The sequence below is a fragment of the Lemur catta genome, chromosome 21, assembly GCF_020740605.2.
Source record: "Lemur catta isolate mLemCat1 chromosome 21, mLemCat1.pri, whole genome shotgun sequence".
Lineage (NCBI taxonomy): Eukaryota > Metazoa > Chordata > Mammalia > Primates > Lemuridae > Lemur > Lemur catta.
In genome coordinates this window covers 24,523,921-24,541,730 of record NC_059148.1, presented here as the reverse complement: position 1 = coordinate 24,541,730, position 17,810 = coordinate 24,523,921, and the positions used below count along the sequence as shown (strand labels likewise).

Here is a 17,810-nt window from a genome sequence, read left to right as displayed (position 1 = left end):
GAAAACCGCGCCCCCGGCCCCAGCCCTCCCTTCGGGCCTGCCCCTGGGGAACGCGGGCGGGGCGACCCCCGACGCCCCCTTGCTGCCCCCATCGGGTCCCCATTGTTCTCAGCGACGCTCTCCCGGGAAGGGGGGAGGGGGTGCGGCGCTCTCCTCTTAAAGGGCCCTCTCCCCCTCTTGTTTCCCGGCAGGTCGCGAGCACGAGTGGGGTGGGGCGTGCCCACGGGCCCCCGCCCCCCTCGTCCCCCTCGTCCGCCCGCCCAGCTCCGGAGCCGCAGCCCAGGCGCGCCCGCCGGGGGTCCGCGCCGCACCCCTCCCCCGTGCGTTCTGCGGCCACCCGGGGCCTTCCAGGACACGGTGGAGAGGGAGCCAGGGGGACAAGGACGCCCCCTGCAGCAGGAGCTGCGGGGGGGTTGGGGGCGCCTGGACCCGAGGCCAGACGAGCAGCCCCACTGAAGCCAGCGCGGGGTCTGGGACGCCACTGGGAGCGCAGAGGGCTGGCCGAGCGCTGCAGGAGCGGCAGGCTGGGCCCGGGCCTCCCGGGTGACAGGCTCTGCGTGGCCAGGAAGAAGGACCGGAGACCGGCAGGGAGGAGGCTGGACCTAGAGCAGGGGCAGCGGCCTCACTCCCTTACCTGAGCCCGCTGGGGGGCCAAGGAATTTAGAGCCGCTTCCTCCATCCTAAGAAAGACGCTTGCTTTCCAGGGCAGCACCCTTGTCATCTGCGACAGCCGTCTGGGGAAGGGGTCCCTGGAGCTTGGGTCCCCAACCCACATTCCTTTCGCTGAGGCCTCTAGGCCCCAGAGAGGCCCCGAAGTTAGAAAGGAGGCCAGGCAGGCCTTGCGCCCTCCTGGGGAGAGAGGAAGTTGCTGCCTGCCCTGGCCCAGGAGGAGCTGGGCCCTCAACAGCGAGGACCTGGCCCCCGAGGCAACGGCGGCCATGTCACGGCCAGGCCAGGGTGGGATGGTGCCCGTGAATGGCCTGGGCTTCCCGCCGCAGAACGTGGCCCGAGTGGTGGTGTGGGAGTGGCTGAACGAGCACAGCCGCTGGCGGCCCTACACGGCCACCGTGTGCCACCACATTGAGAACGTGCTCAAGGAGGACGCCCGAGGCTCCGTGGTCCTGGGGCAGGTGGACGCGCAGCTGGTGCCCTACATCATCGACCTACAGTCCATGCACCAGTTTCGCCAGGACACAGGTGAGTGGACTCCTACCCACCCCATCCTACCTGCCAGGCCAGGCTGCAGCCGCCCTGCCGCCACCACCTTTCAGGGCAGGATGCTGAACTCCCAGCATCCCTGACCAGGGGGTCTGGGACTGCAGGAAGGCCACATCTGCCGGTGCAGCCTCCCTTCCGCACCGCCACACCCCCCAGAAAAAAAGGACAGTCCTGCCTAGTCCAGTTTAAGACCTGGATTCCAGTGTAGCCTCTTATATTAATTGTAGGACCTTGAGCAAGTTGAATCATCTCTCTGAGCCTCAGTTTCCTGATCTGCAAAATGGATAGATCAATCTCTCTTACTGCTGTTTGAGGATTAAATAAAATTGTGCTCACTGAGCACAGAACCTGGAAGAGTATTAGCACTCAGTTATTGCAGGATAAGGGTTTTACATGCACTTCCTCGCTTGATTTTTTTCCACCAATCACAGGCAGTAAGTCTTATGTTATTATTAGTAGTTCCATTTTACAGATAAAGAAACTGAGTCTCATGGGAGCTGAATGATTTAAACTCAGAGCTGGGACTTGAATTGAGGCAGCTGAATTCCAGAGCCAAAGCTCTTAACCGGTGTCTGATACTGGCTCTAAGTGGTGGTGGTCATTGCGGGGTGGAGGGTGTTGGTGTATTGATGGTGGGGGAGGAGTAACGGAGGAAATAAGGTTGGTGGTTGTGCTGTCAGTGGTAGTCCTGATGGTGGCAGGGTCATGGTGACAACAGAGATGATGATGGTGGTGTGCCAGTGTTAGCATGGTGTTGGTGGTAGCATTGATTGTGAAATTCATTCATGGTGGTGATGTTGATGGTTGTATCAGTGGTGATACTGGGAGTCGTGTGATGGGGTGGTGATGATGGAAAGAGTGATGTTGGTGGCAGTCTTGGTGGCCATATGGTGTGGGTGGTGTTGCTCGGCGGTGTTGGTGATTGTATCGGTACAGTGATGGTGCTGTCGGTGCTTGTGTTGGTGGAGATGTGACAGGTGATAATGGTGATAAAATGGTGAGGTCCCACTCCCAGGCCCACTCTCTTGTGTGCTGGAGATCTGCCGGTATTGTGGAGCCATCTCCCTGAGTCACTGTCCGGGGGTCTCAGTGACAAGCTTGGTGGGCGTTGGGGAGTGATAAGGTCCTGCCCCATGGATGCTGCCAAAGAATTCAGGCCAAGTTTGACCCCCACGGAGCAGCTGGTGGAGTTTGGGGAAGTTCCTTTGACTCTCTGGGTGACAAAACTGCACGTAACACCCCTGGGGACAATAGGATGCTTTTCTTCTCTCTCGAGCTGTGTTGTCCAGTAGCGTAGCCACTAACTGCATGTGACTATTTAAATTTACATCAATTAAAATTAAGTAAAATTTAAAATCTAATTCTTCAGTCGCACTAGCCACACTTCAAGTGCTCAGGAGCCACACGTGTCTCGTGGCTACCTTGCAGGACAGTGTAGATCCAATTGTATCATCGAAGGAAGTTCTAGAGACTGTGCCGTTCTAGAACATTGCTTGGTACCTACACAGCGCTCACCAAGTCTTGAAACACAGGCGAATTCATAACAAATGGCTTATTGATGTTACATTTTAGTACATCTGTGTTTCCGTGACTCTAGGCATTGTCCACAGTCACCAGCAGTGCCAGTCATTCATGCGTTCCGTCGTATGCTTGCTCGATCCGTTGTGTGTCAGATTCTGCGCTAAGCACTAGAGTACAGCAAGGAGAGAGTAGGGTCCTTGGTACAGGTCTGCATTGAAGGTCCTGGTGTGTCAGGGAGCAAGAAAACAGAGTCACACGGAGCAACATTGCAGGTCTGAGAGGCTGGAACTCAGGGGACGCTGGCCTGAGGAAATGATGTTTGACCAGAGCTGAAGGAGTGAGGGGGCCAGTGTCCCAGGCAGAGGGAGCAGCCAGTGCAAAGGTCCTGGGGTGGGAAGGAGCAGAGTGCATTCAAGTCCATCCCATTTATAGTGAACTCTAAAGATGGTGCAAGATAAGACTGAGCAAGGACCAGACATTCAGGCCTGGACAGCCGTGAGAAGGACCTTGAGTTTGATCCTGAGAGCAGGGGAAGTCATCAGCTATTCCTTGTGCCTGTTCTCCCAGAGGGGCCCTGAGGCCTGGATGGAAAGTGCCAAGTGTTGGGTGTCGCCTGCCCCATTCTCTCTGTTTCAACCTGGAGGTGGAGGGCAGGGGTCTGAGAGCGGAAAGCGCGGGCTTTCTCCTTGCTGTGGGGTCAGAGCTAATGCTCGGTGTGGAAATTTTCCAGGACCCTTGCTGGGGGGCTGGGGTGGTCCTTAGGAGCAGGGACAGACCCTCCCTAGGCCACCAAGTTGGCAACTTTCCCTTTGCTTCTCCTCCCCTTTGGGGGCCCCTTCTCTATTCCCAGCACCCCTACTTGGGTTTCTGAGTCCCCAGACCCCAAACTCCCTCCATCCCTCTTTCAGCAGACCCCTTACTCTCAATAGCACCGCTTTTCTGTTTCAGCCTCACTGGGTCCCCCAGAAGTTCAGCTCCAGTCACTCCTGCACACCCCTCCCCTGAGCTGTTCACGCCACACCTGCCCCCTGTTTGCCGGAAAAGGGAAAAAAACACTCATTCCTCAACAGGCTCCTGGGAGCCTGCCAAGACCCCCACCAGGCCAATGAGGGAGGAAGGCCTAGACACCCCTTCTGGGCTGGCAGGGGCCTTAGGATGCCCAGAAACCCACTGGAGGGAGGGGCAAGATGCCTCCCCGCCAGACATGTTATAGTTTACACCCCGACCTTACCCAGGAGTAAAACAATGTCGAGAAAGTACATCTTGTCCTCATTGTTAATGGTCTGGGGAAAAGCCAGGACCAGCAAGGAGCAGACCGGAGTGCCAGGCAGGTGAGGTGTCCTCACCACTCCAGGTCTCAGTTTTCACGTCTATGAAATGGGTGAGAGCATCGCATCTCTAGCAGGATTGTTGGATTAATAAAGAGAATTGAGCCAATTTTACCCTACAAACGTCAACTAATCACCCACTCTGCACATAGCATGTGCTCGCTGTTGTGGATGTGAGAGAGACAGGTATGAGATCCTAAATCTTGTAAAGATTATGTTATACATGTATGCACACAAACCAACATAAAACTGTAAAACCCAAAACTTGTGTGTATGTGCTGAAATGAACACAGTCCTCCCCCTAGATTTTCTCATTGTAAACTTCTTACTATTTTCATTGAGGCCACACTTTAATTTGGGGGGAAAGTTGCTCTGGCTTTGCTAGTACCCCAGCACAGGAGCTGGGAGGCTTTTTCTGACAGGGTCAGATAATAACTATTTTAAGCTTTGTGGGACCTACAGTCCCTGTTGTAACAACTCAACTCTGTCATCGTTGTGTGAGAGCAGCTATAGACAATATGTAAATGAATCAGTGTGGTGTGTTCTAATCAAACTATTAATAGTTCAATTTCTGGACACAGACATTTGAATTTCATATCATTTGCAGTTCCCTGTCCCCTGCCCTCCCATGTTCTTAACCTGCCGTGGGGTAAGACGGTGCCGGTGCCACGGAACGCCCCGCGTGGTTTGTATACACCTCATGGTGTGTGGCCAGAGCAGTTACGTGTGCCTACACACCCAACACGCGCAGCGCCAGCCCGCTTGGACACCACTGACCCCCAGGAACCCTGTCCACGGTGGCAGAAAGCCCAGGTGTCAGGCTGAGCCCGGGAGGAGAGTCCAGGCCCCACGGGGGAGGCTGCTGTTTGTTCAGCCGCTGCTCTCTCACCTCTCCCCTGCTGGGCTGTTTTCTCTGCTCGCCATGGGGGGTGAGGCTCCCTTTGAAGCCCTCTGGGTCCGAAGCCCACAGTCCGGGCTGGAAACTAGAGCCCCCCACGTGGAGGCTGAATGCAGTGACCCCGGGCCAGATGATGTCCGCTAGATCATGAGATCGCTAAGGTGGTGTCCCGGGCAGAGGGCTGCAGGGCAGAGCCAGAGGTAGGCCAGGGACGGTGGCTCGCTCGCTTGGCAGGGTGTTCTTCCTGTGGGGCCATGTGCTCAGTTTCCCCCAGAGCTTCCTTCGTCTTCCTCTGTCTCCAGCTGTCCCTTCCACAGACAAAACAAGAGGGGAAAACCTGGGCTGAGAGTTCTGCCCAGATGGGCCCAGGAGCCAGCAGGGTCTTGGGGTGAGGGGGTTGGCTGTGACCAGCAGTGGGGCAGAGGTTTGGGAACGGCTTTCTGCCCCTGGTGGGGGGCACACAACTTCCCCGGGGGTCACTGGCATCCCCTGCCATGGGGCAGTGGCCTCCGAGGGCCACAGCCAGACCCTGGATTTTCTACCTGGTCCCCACAGCTGGACACAGGTGTGACTAACGCACTTCCCTGGCAATTCCCAGATTGCTCGCTGGCCCCATGTGGCCGGGAGCAGGCAAGGGGCCCCTGTCTGACTGGTGTCTCCCATGTTATTCTCCATCTGCCACCAGAGGGACTTTTGGTGGCCTTCTGCCCATTCTGTAGATGGGACAGCTGAGGCCGAGAGAGGCCAGACTGGGGACCATCCACAAATGCTGTGCCCAAGGCTCCAGGCACGGCTGTGTCTGGCACTCTCGAGCTGTCAGGCTGGAGTGACAGGTGGCAGCTGGTTTCAGTATTTCCCAGGCCTACATCCTTCCCTGCAGAGCTGTGGCTTCACTCAGTCCTGGTCCCTTCCCTTAGGGGAAGGCCCTATCCAAGGACGCTGGGCTGTTGGAGACTGACTAGGGCCACCCAGAGGGGAGGAGCAGTCCCCAGAATTTAGGGAAAGCACCTCTAGAAGTTAGACTCCGGATGGGGACACTGAAGCCCAGGGAGGGTGAGTGACTTGCCCAAGGTCACACTGCCCATCACTCCCAAGCTAGAACCTAGGCCTCCCACGCAGGCCTCAAGGATAGAGAGCAAGGTGACATTGGTTGCCAGGGCTGAAAGCATCTCCTCCCCCTTCTCTCTCTGTTGGGGCTTGCTGCCAGGGTCTGAACCAAGAAAGGGACAGCTTGTGCTACCCTGGAGGCCTAGGGGGCCCGTCTCCCTGGTTGCAGGACCCCTTGGGACCCTCTCCCAGCCAGTCTGGGAGGCCCCGGGGGCTGGGCCTGATGCCAGGGACAAGAAGGACTGTGGGGGGGAAGGGGTCCGTCTCGTGGTGGCAGCAGGTCCAGCCAATCCATCCGTGTCTCCCGCGACCACCACTGCACGCCTGCCTGTGGCCTCTGGCTGCTTGTCTGGCTCCAGGAGCCTCAGTTTATACCTTAACTGCATCATCGTTTTTATTGGGTGGTCACTGGTGCCTGCTCAGGATCAGACCCTGGGCTGGATCGTGGGGACTGGGTGAGAAAGACAGAATTAATCTGGAGTCTGATCCATCAATTTCAAATCAATTTCAGAGTCTAGTGGAGATAAAGGCAAACGGATATCACGGGAATAGCATGTGAACCCTCTGACTCAGGCGGCCAACAGATACGGAGCTGAATTCCAGCTTGGCCCTGGCTGGCTGTGTGTCTGTGGGCGAGCCCCTTAACCTCTCTGAGCTTGTTTCCCCGTCTGTCAAATGGGGGTGAGAGGACTGTCGTGAGGATGAAATGAGATAACGCGGGTAAAGCACGGAGAATGCTACTTAGTACTCACGCTCAAGTAGGAAAAGGATTTCGGCGCCCCACTGGAGGGGTGCAGGGTGCTTTTGGCCACGTGATGTGGGTGGTGTGTGCCTGGGGCCTCTGAGAGGAGGACTTCTTGGAGGAGGAGTCGTGCGAGAGTGTATGGCTTGGGTAAACAGAACGGCCTGGAGGGACACTTGCAGCAAGGCCCTGCCGGAGAGCTCAGGCTGGCACAGAAGGGGGAGGGGCTAAAGGAGGCCTCTTGGGGCCCCCAGGGCCCGGCAGGCTGGGCTGCCAGCTGCTGCCTTGAGCGGCCAGGCCCTGGGGGACTGAGAGCCACAGTGCAGGACCAGCCTCATTCATCACAGGCCTCAGAGGGCAGAGCCGGAGCAGGTGGGGCAGGGACTGACCTGGGCACTTCCTACTCTCTCTGGGCTCCCTTCCCCCAGCCGGCGGGCATCACCCCATTTTACACGCAGTAAAGCTGAGGCTGGGAGGGTGGCAGCCACCTGCCCCAGCTAGGAAGAGCTGGTCTGAGATCAAGCCTGCAGCCAGGTGGGCAGTGCCCCTCCCAGGCTCTCCCTGTGCCCCAGCACGGCTGCCCCAGGACCTTGGACAGTGCCGCGGTGCCCTGCCCGCCCCTCAGGGGTGGGGTGGGGATTCCAGGGATGCAGCCTCATCCGGGCCCTTTCCCTCTCCTCCTGACACCCTCCCACCCCCTCCCTGTCTTCTCCTTCTCCTGCTTTCTCCCATCCCCCAGTGTCACCTTCCCAAGCGCAGCACCCAGCACCGTGGAGTCTGGAGACAGCGAGGCTGCAGGGCCAGGAGGGGTGTGGAGGGGTGATAAGGAGTGATGGGGATGAGGGTCCCACTGGGGACATGATAGAGGACATGATGAGAGGGGGAGGGAGAGACCAGGATTGGGGGGTGCCGGCAGGTTGGGGGTGGGCGGGACTGGCCACAGGGTCTCCAGGTGCCATTCAGGCGGTGACCATGGGGTCCCTAACTCCCTCCCCAGAGTGGCATTCTTGGGTACATGCGGAGTGTCCCAAGCCTCCCCCTCCACCTCTGTGTCTCCCTGGGCCTCCCTCCTCTGCCCAGCTCCTGTGTCACACCCAGTGCTCAGGGCAGACTCTAGGCCCCCAGACAGTCACCCCCATGAGCCCACCCAGCCTCCCGACTGACACAGACACTTCTGGCACAGGGGGCCAGGCACGGAGGAAGTCCCAGGATGTGGGACTGTTCTTGACCTTGGGGCCCCAGGAGCTGCCAGGCTGGGGACTGGGTTTCCCCCGGTCCTGCATATTGTGTCCTTGCTCTGCCACCCTGGCCAAGCACCTCTCCCTCTCTGGGCACCCCCCATCGTCCCTCTGGAGCTACTCCAGGCTGCTACCTCTACCTGCCCAGACAGCAGTGGCAGCCGGTGACGGGGTGCAGGAGAGAGTCTGGCACCGGGCCCTGGAGCCCAACACCCTGAGATGCAGAACAAAGGACGAGGCAATCAAAGGAGGTGGCCAGGACAGTCCTGGCAGCAGCCGCAGCAAAGCCGCCTCTTGTGCTGATGACAGGCTGGGCCTTTGTCCCTTCTCCCTCCAACTGCAGGCAAAGCGTGTCAGGGGAAGCACAGGGTTTACCTGAAATGTCCCCGTCTTGGAGCCCTCCCCCAGCTGGGGTGAGCGTCCCAGCTTCCTCCGCTCTAGGAATGAAGGTTCATTGATGCCAAGGTGTTAGTCACCTGGAGCCGGGGAAATGGCAGTCAGGGGGCCTGGGTTCGAGATCCGTCTCTAATTTGCTAGCTGATCTTGCCCACGTTCCTTTCTCTGTGGTCAGTTTCCCCATCTACGTAGACACTGCAAGTTCAGACGCTTTCGGGGCCTGGGCAACTAACAGAAGCGTGTGCAGCATCTGGGAACGCAGAGATTTTGTTCTCCAGTGCCTAGTATGCAGTAGGTGCTCAATAAATACCCAAAGGCACAAATGGGGCAAGCATAACTCAGCTCCTGCTAACTGCTGCCAAGGAGGCCAATCCCTGTGGTCGCATCCCCGGATATTTTGGGGGTTCTGAAATCCAGACGTGTGTGGGTCTACCCTCATTTTTAAACATTGGTCACTTTTTAAAGATGTAAATAGCACGTGAGCCAGAACAAAACCACATCCGCCCCAGCTTGCGAGCTCCAGCCCAGTCATGTGGCGCACTCGGTTAGGTTCACTCGTGTGTATCTGGTTATTCATTCATTCATTTCTTCATCTAGCATTTTCCACGTGCCCAGCCCCCGGCTCCCGGCCACAGAGGGGTGCTAAGGTGGCTAAAAAGCAGCCCAGCCTTGGAGGGCTGCCAGGCTGGAGGGAAGACGGATGCCTCAGCACCCAGGGGGCTGCGTGCTTTAATGGGGGTACTGCAGGCGCGAGGTGTTCTGGGGGCCCCAAGGAGGAAGTGGTTATCCCTCAGCATGGCCCAGAAGATTCCAGCAAGGCTGAGTGCTTGCTCGGGGCCAGGAAGATCGAGAAGGAACTCAGCAGGAAGGGCAGCGGGGTTGAGTGGCTGGAAGGATATTCTAGACAGGAGGAACAGCATGTGCAAATACACAGAGGCACAGCCACAGAGGGCGTGTTCAGAGAACGGCTGGAACTTTGGTGTGGTTGCGTATGAGGCTGTGCAGACAGCTTGTGATGGGCTTCGAAGGCTGAGCTAAGGAGCTTAGGCTGATTCCTAAGGGCACTGGGGAGCTATGGATGGGTGTTGAGCAGAGGAGTGACACAGTCACACTTGAGTTTGTGAAAGGTCCCTCTGGCTGCCATGTGAGAATACACTGGGGAGTGGAAGCCGGGACACAGGATGGAGGCAGCTCCTGCGGTAGTCCAGACAAGCAGTGACAGTGGCTCGGGCAGAGTGGTGGCAGTGGGAGTGGGGAGTGGTTCCAATCCTGGCTGGGTTCAATCCTGGCTTAGTAGCTTAGTAGCTGTGTGACTTCGGGCAAGTCACTTCACCTCTCTGTGCCTCACTCAGCATTTGTACAAGGCAATGCTAATAATGGCTATCATCATTATTATATTATTAATATCACTATCATCATAAAAACCTACCCCATAGAGTTGTTTTATGGATTAAGAGTTGACTCATATGAAGCCCTTAGAACAGTGCCGGCCCTCTGTGAGTGTCACTATTTTTATTACGATTATGCCCATTTCACAGACAAGGAGCAGCTCGGAGGGCTCTTGGGGTGGGGGGACCCTTCTGTTCTGTCCCCTCTATTTCCTGCTCTCCGTGGCTGCTGCCACTGTGCCCGGATCTGAATCTGAGTGTGTGGGAATCGGGTGACCAGGAAGCCGCCACACGGCCACGGGCTATGCACAGCCCGCCACCCGCTGCCAGCAGCCTCCCAGGCGGTGGCCCGAGTGAGTGCCACGCGGCCCCTCAGCCTTCCCCCCGCAAGGCCGGGGACCCCATCTCCGCTCATCCTCTCTCCACCACCCCGGCTGGAAACCCCGGCCAGCTCCAAACGTGCGGAAACCACTAATGGGCCGCAGCTTAGCTTGACGAGCCCCAGAGGAGAGTGTGGAGGGAACAGAACACCGCAGGGTTATTGATCACACGCAGGGCGGGAGCCAGCCGGCGGCTCATCCTCAGGCTGCAGTTCGAATCGGCCGGCGCCCGTAGCGGGACTTCCACGTCTTCTCAAGGGGCCTCAGTCTCCCCATCTGCCAAATGGGGCTAATAACAGCGCACACGCCTAGGGCTGCTGCGGGGCCGGGGAGGTGAGGCGTGAGCCCTCAGCACGGCCGCTGGCACGGGGAGCCTCGGCAAAGCAGACCGCTCTGCGTGTTGCTGCTGCGGTTAGAGGGAGCTGACCAGTTAGGCGGTCAGCAAGGGCGTTAAAGGAGAAGCAGCTATTCCAGGAGGTCCTGTAGCAGTCTGGGTTGGAAGCTCAGCTATGTCACTTACTCCTGGTGTAACTTCTTGTGCCTCAGTTTCCTCCTCCAGCACATGGGCTCATGGGACTAGATCGGAACAGTCAAGGGAACAGCGAGCAAAGCCAGGTGGCCTGGGCCCGGGTTCTGGCTGGACCACTTCCTTGCAGGTCACCCTGGGCACGTCCCTAACCGCCCTGTGCCTGTTTCCTCACCTCTAAAATGGGGTAATGATGTCCCTGCCTCGAGGGAAGCTGTGAGGACTCAGTGAGTTCATAGGAACGACTTATTGTCAGCGCTTCTGGCTTGGTGGCGGATTCAGTAGAGGCTGTCACTGGGGCCGGATCCAGTGGGCGCTCGATCGTGCTGCACTCACCACCCAGCCCCCGTCACAGGCCCCAGCCCCGCACCTGACAGGATGTCCCATGACCGCCTCCCACGGGCCCCCGTTCCCGGCAGGGTCTGGGTGCCCCCACATGAGATCACTTCCCCCTAGGAAGCCACCCCCTAAGGGAGGGGTTCCCTGTGGGGCCTGTTGAGGCTGGCCCAGCTCAGGGAGGAACTGTTTGGAGGCCGAGGGGCAGGCAGGAGGGCTCGGAGCCTTCCCCCCTCCGTGGAGTCAGCTACTTCTTAAGGCCAAGGGTAGGGGGTGCTGAGACACCCACACGGCCCACCTCTAGGTGGGGAGATGGGGGTTCAGATCAGGATCACACTCTCAGGGCAGAAACCACACGTGGCTAAACAACTGAGGGCAAAGCTGAGGTAGTGAGCTCCCCGTCGCTGGGAGTATGCCAGGCTGGACCACCACTTGGCTAAGTTGAACCCTTTAGAACCAGTCCAACCTGGGTCTTCCTTGTCTCCATGAGTGGAGCATCATTCCCAGCCCTCTGCTCACCCTCCTAAGAGTTCACCTCTCTGGGCCTCAGTTTCCTCATCTGCAAACTAGAAATCATCCTGGTCCCTCCCTGGAAGACATGGCGTGCGGATAAAATGAGCGAGTGGCGAGGCGAGTGCTGGATCAGAGTTAGTTAACACTTCTAACACTCTGCTGTTTTCTACCCCATCTCCCCGCCCTCTCTCCCCGGCCCTGGGCCTCCGGTTCCCCCTGCGGGATGGTCTCGGCCTCCAGGTTTCTTTCTGTCTCTCAAACTTGTTCCGTCTCCTCATCCACAGCTGTCCTTGCACCCACTTCACTGCGGCCCACTTTGCTCTTGGCCTGTCTCTGACAGTCTCTTTGTGCATGTGTCTCTCTGTGTCTCTCCGTCCCTCTCTCTCCCCCTGTCTCTGCCCCAGCCACGAAGCGGTCCCTGGCTGCTGTGGCCGTGGCCGCCCCCACGCTCGGTCTCAGGGGCCACCTCCTGCAGCCGTCCAGCTGACGGTCACCCAATCCCCTTTCCTGTCGGTGCAGCTGGAGGAAGGTTTGGAGTTTTCCAGCCAAACGTTGTTAAGAGACTTGGGGATGAGAGGGAAGGGGGAGGCAGACAGGACACAGGCCCAGCAGGGGCACTCGTCCCTACTGCCACGGGGATGCGGACCCTGCAGCCAGCACAGCCGGGTGCCCTGCAGGCCGGAGAGAGCCGAGGTCTCCTGTCGCCCCCAGGCCACCAGCCAGAGGCCCTGCCGGTCTCCCAGGCTGAAGAACCTCCAGGCCCATCTTAGACCCATTGTTCTGGCCGAAAATCTAGGCCAAGGCCACTGCGGAGGAGAAGGAGCGTTGCCAAGGCCGCTGCCTTGGAAATCTCAAGATCGACGTCCCGGCAGGTCGTCAGGGCACCAGCTGCCACTGCCGCCCGCCGGCCTGGTCCGTGGCCAGCCTGGGCCCGAGAGGTGGGCGGATGGGCAGGCGGGCAGCGGCCGCGCTGCGGGGTGCAGGGCCCAGCGGGGAGGACAGCAGCTGCCCTAATTACTCCAGCTCTCCGGGTTCCAATCTCGTTTCAAAAGGACTCCAGGGACACAGCCTTTAATAACTACCAGTAAACAGGCAGGAAAATCGATACCTGGTGAATAGAGCCCTGGAGAGACCGGGGCCTGGGCTGGCTGGCCCTGACGAGCTCCCAGACTCCTCTGTGCAGAGCTGGCCAACACTGACTTTGGAGACCCTCTGCCCCGCCTGAGAGTCCTCCCCTGGGACCCCAGAAGCTTTGCCACCCACCTCCGGGGCTGCTCCTGCTCCAGCCTCCATGCCCCCTCCATGAAGCCCAACCCCTCCCCTTTCCCACCGTCCCCGAGCCCTCACATGTGCCAAGTAGGTTGCCCGGTTCAGTTGCAGATGCCTCTTGTGCACCAGGCTTTGTGCCTAGTGCCCTCGAAACAGAGTCACAGATCTGACCCTGTCCCTGTCCTCCCAAAAGTCATCAACCAATGAGAGTGGTTAAGAACAAAAACAGTGCTCGCTTCGGCAGCACGTATACTAAAATTGGAACGACACAGAGAAGATTAGCGTGGCCCCTGCGCAAGGATGACACGCAAATTCGTGAAGAGTTCCATATTTAAATAAAGAACAAAAACAAATAATTTAATGACAGTACAAGGATAGACATGCAATAAAAAGCTGTGTAGGCCAACTATAGCAACAGAACAGAGAAGTCCTTGCTGGAAGAGGTGGGCATGTGAAGGGCTTTGTTGGATGAATAGGAGTTCACCAAGTGAACAAGGGCTGGGAGAAGGTGAATCTGGGTAATGTATGTAATAATAGCCATGGTAGCTAACATTCATCGAGCACTTACTGTGTGCCAACGGCTCTACTAAGCGCCTTTGCCATGTATCATGTCATTTTGTCCCCCAAATTCTTTGAGGTAGGTATTAATACTTCCATTTCACAGATAAGAGCACAGGCTATGTATGGAGCTAGGATTTGCACAAGGCCTGCAAAACTTCTGAGTTGTTTCAATCTCTTCACTCTGCACCACCCACCCGACCATCCCCTGGCTAGCTCCCGTCTGTGCCCTTCCCATCCAAGGGGTTACACTTCCCAGGTGACACAAGGAGGCTCATGGTGATACTTCAGGCACATCAGACTTGAAGATAATCCACCACAGCCCCTTATCTTGCATGGGGGGAAACTGAGGCCCTGGGAGGGGAAGACCAGCACACAGGAACAAGTGGAAAGAGGATCCAGAGTTTTCTCTTAACTAATCCCCTCTCAGGGCTGCCCTGGAGGAAGCACCATGGCCAGGGAAGAAATCAATATGCACACACTCAATTAAAATGATAAATCAGGCATCAGAAGGAGGCTGAGCCCGAGGCCCAGGGGAAGTTTTCAGATGATTGGCTGGAACATCATAGGAGCCCTGGGACCTTACTTCCTGGGGCCGGGCTGCCAGTGCAGCCTCCCCACCCCCTCCACCCTGTCTGTCTCATATCAACAGCTCTGTGCCTCAATTTCCCCAGCTCTCAGCATCTGTTCAGTTGGCAGGGGACAGGGTGGTCTGTAGTCCTTGGGATTCTAACAGAGGAGAGGGCAGAGGACAAGGTCGATCAGCCCTGAGTAGGGACACAAGTGAGGGACAGACACAGGAAACTCCAGAGACTCTCTCATGGCAGGAGAGAAAGGCAGCCTGAGCAAGAGAGATGGGGGATCCTCGGGGAGGACCATGGTGGGTCCCCCCATCAGCCTGCAGATCCCTGGGCCAGGCACCCTGGGGAGAGGCCAATTAACAATGGAAGCACACTGCATGTAGTGAGTGCCTACTGTGTGCAGGCCCTGTGCCAGGCACTGGGAACACACGGTGAGCAAGGCAGACAAGATCCCTGACCTCGTGGCTGACAGCCTAGTGGGAAGTGACAGAGCGTGAAGAAAGCATGGCGATTAAGACATCATGTGAGGGGGTGCTAAGCACGGGGAAGAAAAACGAAGCAAGCTCAGAGGGTAGCAATAGGAGGGCGGCCGTTTTAGAAGGGTGGTGTGGGAAGGTCTTTCCAAAGAGGTGACGTTTGAACACACACTTGTAAGAAAGAAGGGAGGAAACTATGAGAACATCTGGGTGTGGTGAGGTCATGTGCCAGGCAGAGGGAACAGCAAGTGCAAAGGCCCTGGGGCCAGACAGTGCAGCAGCAAGTAGACCAAGGGGGCTGGTGTGGAGTGAGTGAGGGCAGAGGTGTTGTCAGAGAGGAAGACGGGGCCCCACAATGTGGGCTTTTCTAGGTCACAGTCAGGACTTTGGCTTTTACACCAAGTAGGTGGGAGCCAGGAGGATTTTGAGCAGAGGAAGGATGTGATCTGACTTGTGTTGAACGGGATCCCTCTGGCTGCTGCGTGGGAAACGGATTGGGGGGGAGGAATGGGTCATGGATTAACACCAACCCATTTTCAACATGGGGCCACTGCGGCCTGGGGAGGCATAAGGGACTTGCTCGCAGTCAAGGAGCAGTCGACTGTGCAGCCTTTCTGCAGGTGTGCCGAGTGAACCCAAGGCATAGAGCAGGCTAAAGGCTCTGAGAAGTCCTGCAGTCTGGATCGTGGGTTATCTCTGGTGAACCCAGAGTTTCCCATGGAGCCTTGATCTCAGGGAGCACCTAGATCTTTGGCAAGCATGGAGCAGATGTTGGGAGTAAATCCTCAGTGCCCTCGTTCATGAAAGGGGTGCATTACTACCCACCTGGCTGGGTTGTCATGGAGTTATCACGTGGATTTTGCACAAACACTAAGCATGCTGCCCTCCAAAGAGCGGACAGGCGGCAAACATTTGTCGAAGGAAGGAACAAATGGACAAACAGATGAATGAAAAAAACAAATAAGTGGACAAAGGAATAGCCAATGCAGGGGTGAGCACAGGGAATGAAGGACTAAAAGAATAACTGAACCCCAAATGGATCAATGTGTGAGCTAATGAATTTATTCATTCATTCATTCATTCAGTAAATATCTCTCGAGCGCCTACTGCGCGCAAGTGCTGGAGATATAGCAGTAAATAAAACAAAACCCCCGCCTTTGCGGCTGTTACGTTGTAGCAGGGGGAGACAGAAACCAAGAGAAACGGGTAAAACATAAATTATGTCTGATGGAGAGCATGGAGCATGCAGCGGGGAAGGAGAGGGGGAAGCGTGTGGGGTGTGGACGGTGGTAGATGAAGGAATGACTGAACGCGTGAGTGAAGGAGTGAGCCCAGGGTCCAGAATCCCCGCGGGTTTGAATGAAAAGCGCGAGGGATGACCGCGGACGGGAACGAATGAAGTAAGGAGAGAAGTATTGGATAAGCGAATGGGACGGATAGGTGGATGTGTGAACTAAGGCGTGAATAAGTGAATGAACTAATGAAAGAATTATTGAGTGAGGCAACGAACTAGTGCTTGAGCTAATAAACCAATGAATGAACAGATGGATGAATGAGTGGTTGAATGAATGAGTGAGCTATGAGTGAGCTAATGAAGGAGAGCAGCGCTGCGCCCCCCGCCCCCCACCCCTCTGCACGGCCTCGGTGTCTCCACCCCCCCCCGTCTGACAGTCCCCGCGCCCCCGCGCCGCCCGCCAGCGCCTGTCCTGACACCCCCTTCTCTGCCTGTCCCCCCTTTCCGAGCGCAGGCACCATGCGGCCCGTGCGGCGCAACTTCTACGACCCGTCGTCGGCGCCGGGCAAGGGCATCGTGTGGGAGTGGGAGAACGACGGCGGCGCGTGGACGGCCTACGACATGGACATCTGCATCACCATCCAGAACGCCTACGAGAAGCAGCACCCGTGGCTCGACCTCTCGTCGCTCGGCTTCTGCTACCTCATCTACTTCAACAGCATGTCGCAGATGAACCGCCAGACGCGCCGGCGCCGCCGCCTGCGCCGCCGCCTGGACCTGGCCTACCCGCTCACGGTCGGCTCCATCCCCAAGTCGCAGTCGTGGCCCGTGGGCGCCAGCTCGGGCCAGCCCTGCTCGTGCCAGCAGTGCGTGCTGGTCAACAGCACGCGCGCCGCCTCCAACGCCATCCTGGCCTCGCAGCGCCGCAAGGCGCCCCCCGCGCCCCCGCAGCCGCCGCCACCGCCACCCGGAGGGCCGCCGGGCGCCCTCGCCGTGCGCCCCAGCGCCACCTTCGCGGGCGCCGCGCTCTGGGCCGCACCTGCCGCCGGCCCTGCGGAACCCGCCCCGCCCCCGCGGAGCCCGAGCGCCCCGGGCGGCGCGCCCACCCCGGGACAGAACAACCTCAACCGGCCCGGGCCCCAGCGCGCCACCAGCGTGAGCGCGCACGCCTCCATCCCGCCCGGGTAAGACGGGGCCCTGGGGGAGGGGTCCCCTGTGTCGCCGCAGGCAAGGACCAAGCCCAGGGGTGGCTGTCCACTAGCGCCAGGAGCAAAGCATTTCCCCTACTGGCCACGCCTGAAATAATCACCGTGCCTTTGGGTTACTACTACTGTTCTCAAACTAGGCCCCAGGGACTCCTGGGGTGACCTGGAATAGGGAGGGCTGGAGGGACTGGAAGTCAGGCCAGTCTCTCTGCTCTTGTTTTTACCAGAGCAGCCCTTTTTGGAAACACTTCTGTGAATCGGCTTGCCCAGCAGGGATTCGTTGAGGAAGGGAACCCAGGTCATACCAAGTTTGGAAATTCCTGGTTAAAGTGTCCTAGGCCCGAAGATAGGGACCCAGTGAGTGGCTGTCACCCACCCACCCTGGAGCCCAGACTCTGTCAGTCTGAGCAGAGGACCAGGCCCTGACAGCGTGGCCATGAGAGGGAAGAGCAAAGACCTGGAACTTGATAGATCAAAGAGAAATGGCCAGGAGGGTGTGGGATGTCCCCAAGAAGAGGAGGAGAAGGACAGTGGCACCAAAAGCTAACTCTGTTTGTATCACCATGGCATGGCCCAGGGGATTGACAGTGATGGGCTGGGGTCACCAAAGGTCAGATATGGATGTGACCTTTGGGGTCACCACATCCAGGCCACCCCTTTGATTAAGGGGCAGCCAAAGCCTGGGAAAAGGAAGGATCGGGACCCTGAGCTAGACCTGTTCACCTTTCGTTCCTTTGAGAGCCTGACACCTCTGAGTTGCAAGGTCTGGGGCGAGTGCCCTCCCTTCATCGAACCTCAGTTTCATCATCTGCCAAATGGGAGCAGAACTCCCCACGGTGTGGAAACACACGCAGTGTCTACACCGTGCAATGGTGCCGTCCAGGCTGTCAGGACGA

The 17,810-nt window shown here is 57.9% G+C and overlaps 1 protein-coding gene and 1 non-coding gene across 2 annotated transcripts in view; both read left to right on the top strand.

The window, feature by feature from the left end:
- Positions 1-345: 345 nt before the first annotated feature.
- DTX1 (deltex E3 ubiquitin ligase 1) overlaps positions 346-17,810 on the top strand; it is a 32,282-nt gene continuing 14,817 nt past the window's right edge. The window contains exons 1-2 of the mRNA XM_045534783.1: positions 346-1,197; positions 16,224-16,893. Coding sequence (XP_045390739.1) covers positions 939-1,197; positions 16,224-16,893 — 929 coding nt within the window. The 5' untranslated portion in view covers positions 346-938. The remainder of the gene's footprint in view (positions 1,198-16,223; positions 16,894-17,810) is intronic.
- Positions 13,089-13,195, top strand: LOC123626308. The gene has a single exon (XR_006730796.1). It is a non-coding gene; the product is annotated as a U6 spliceosomal RNA (small nuclear RNA).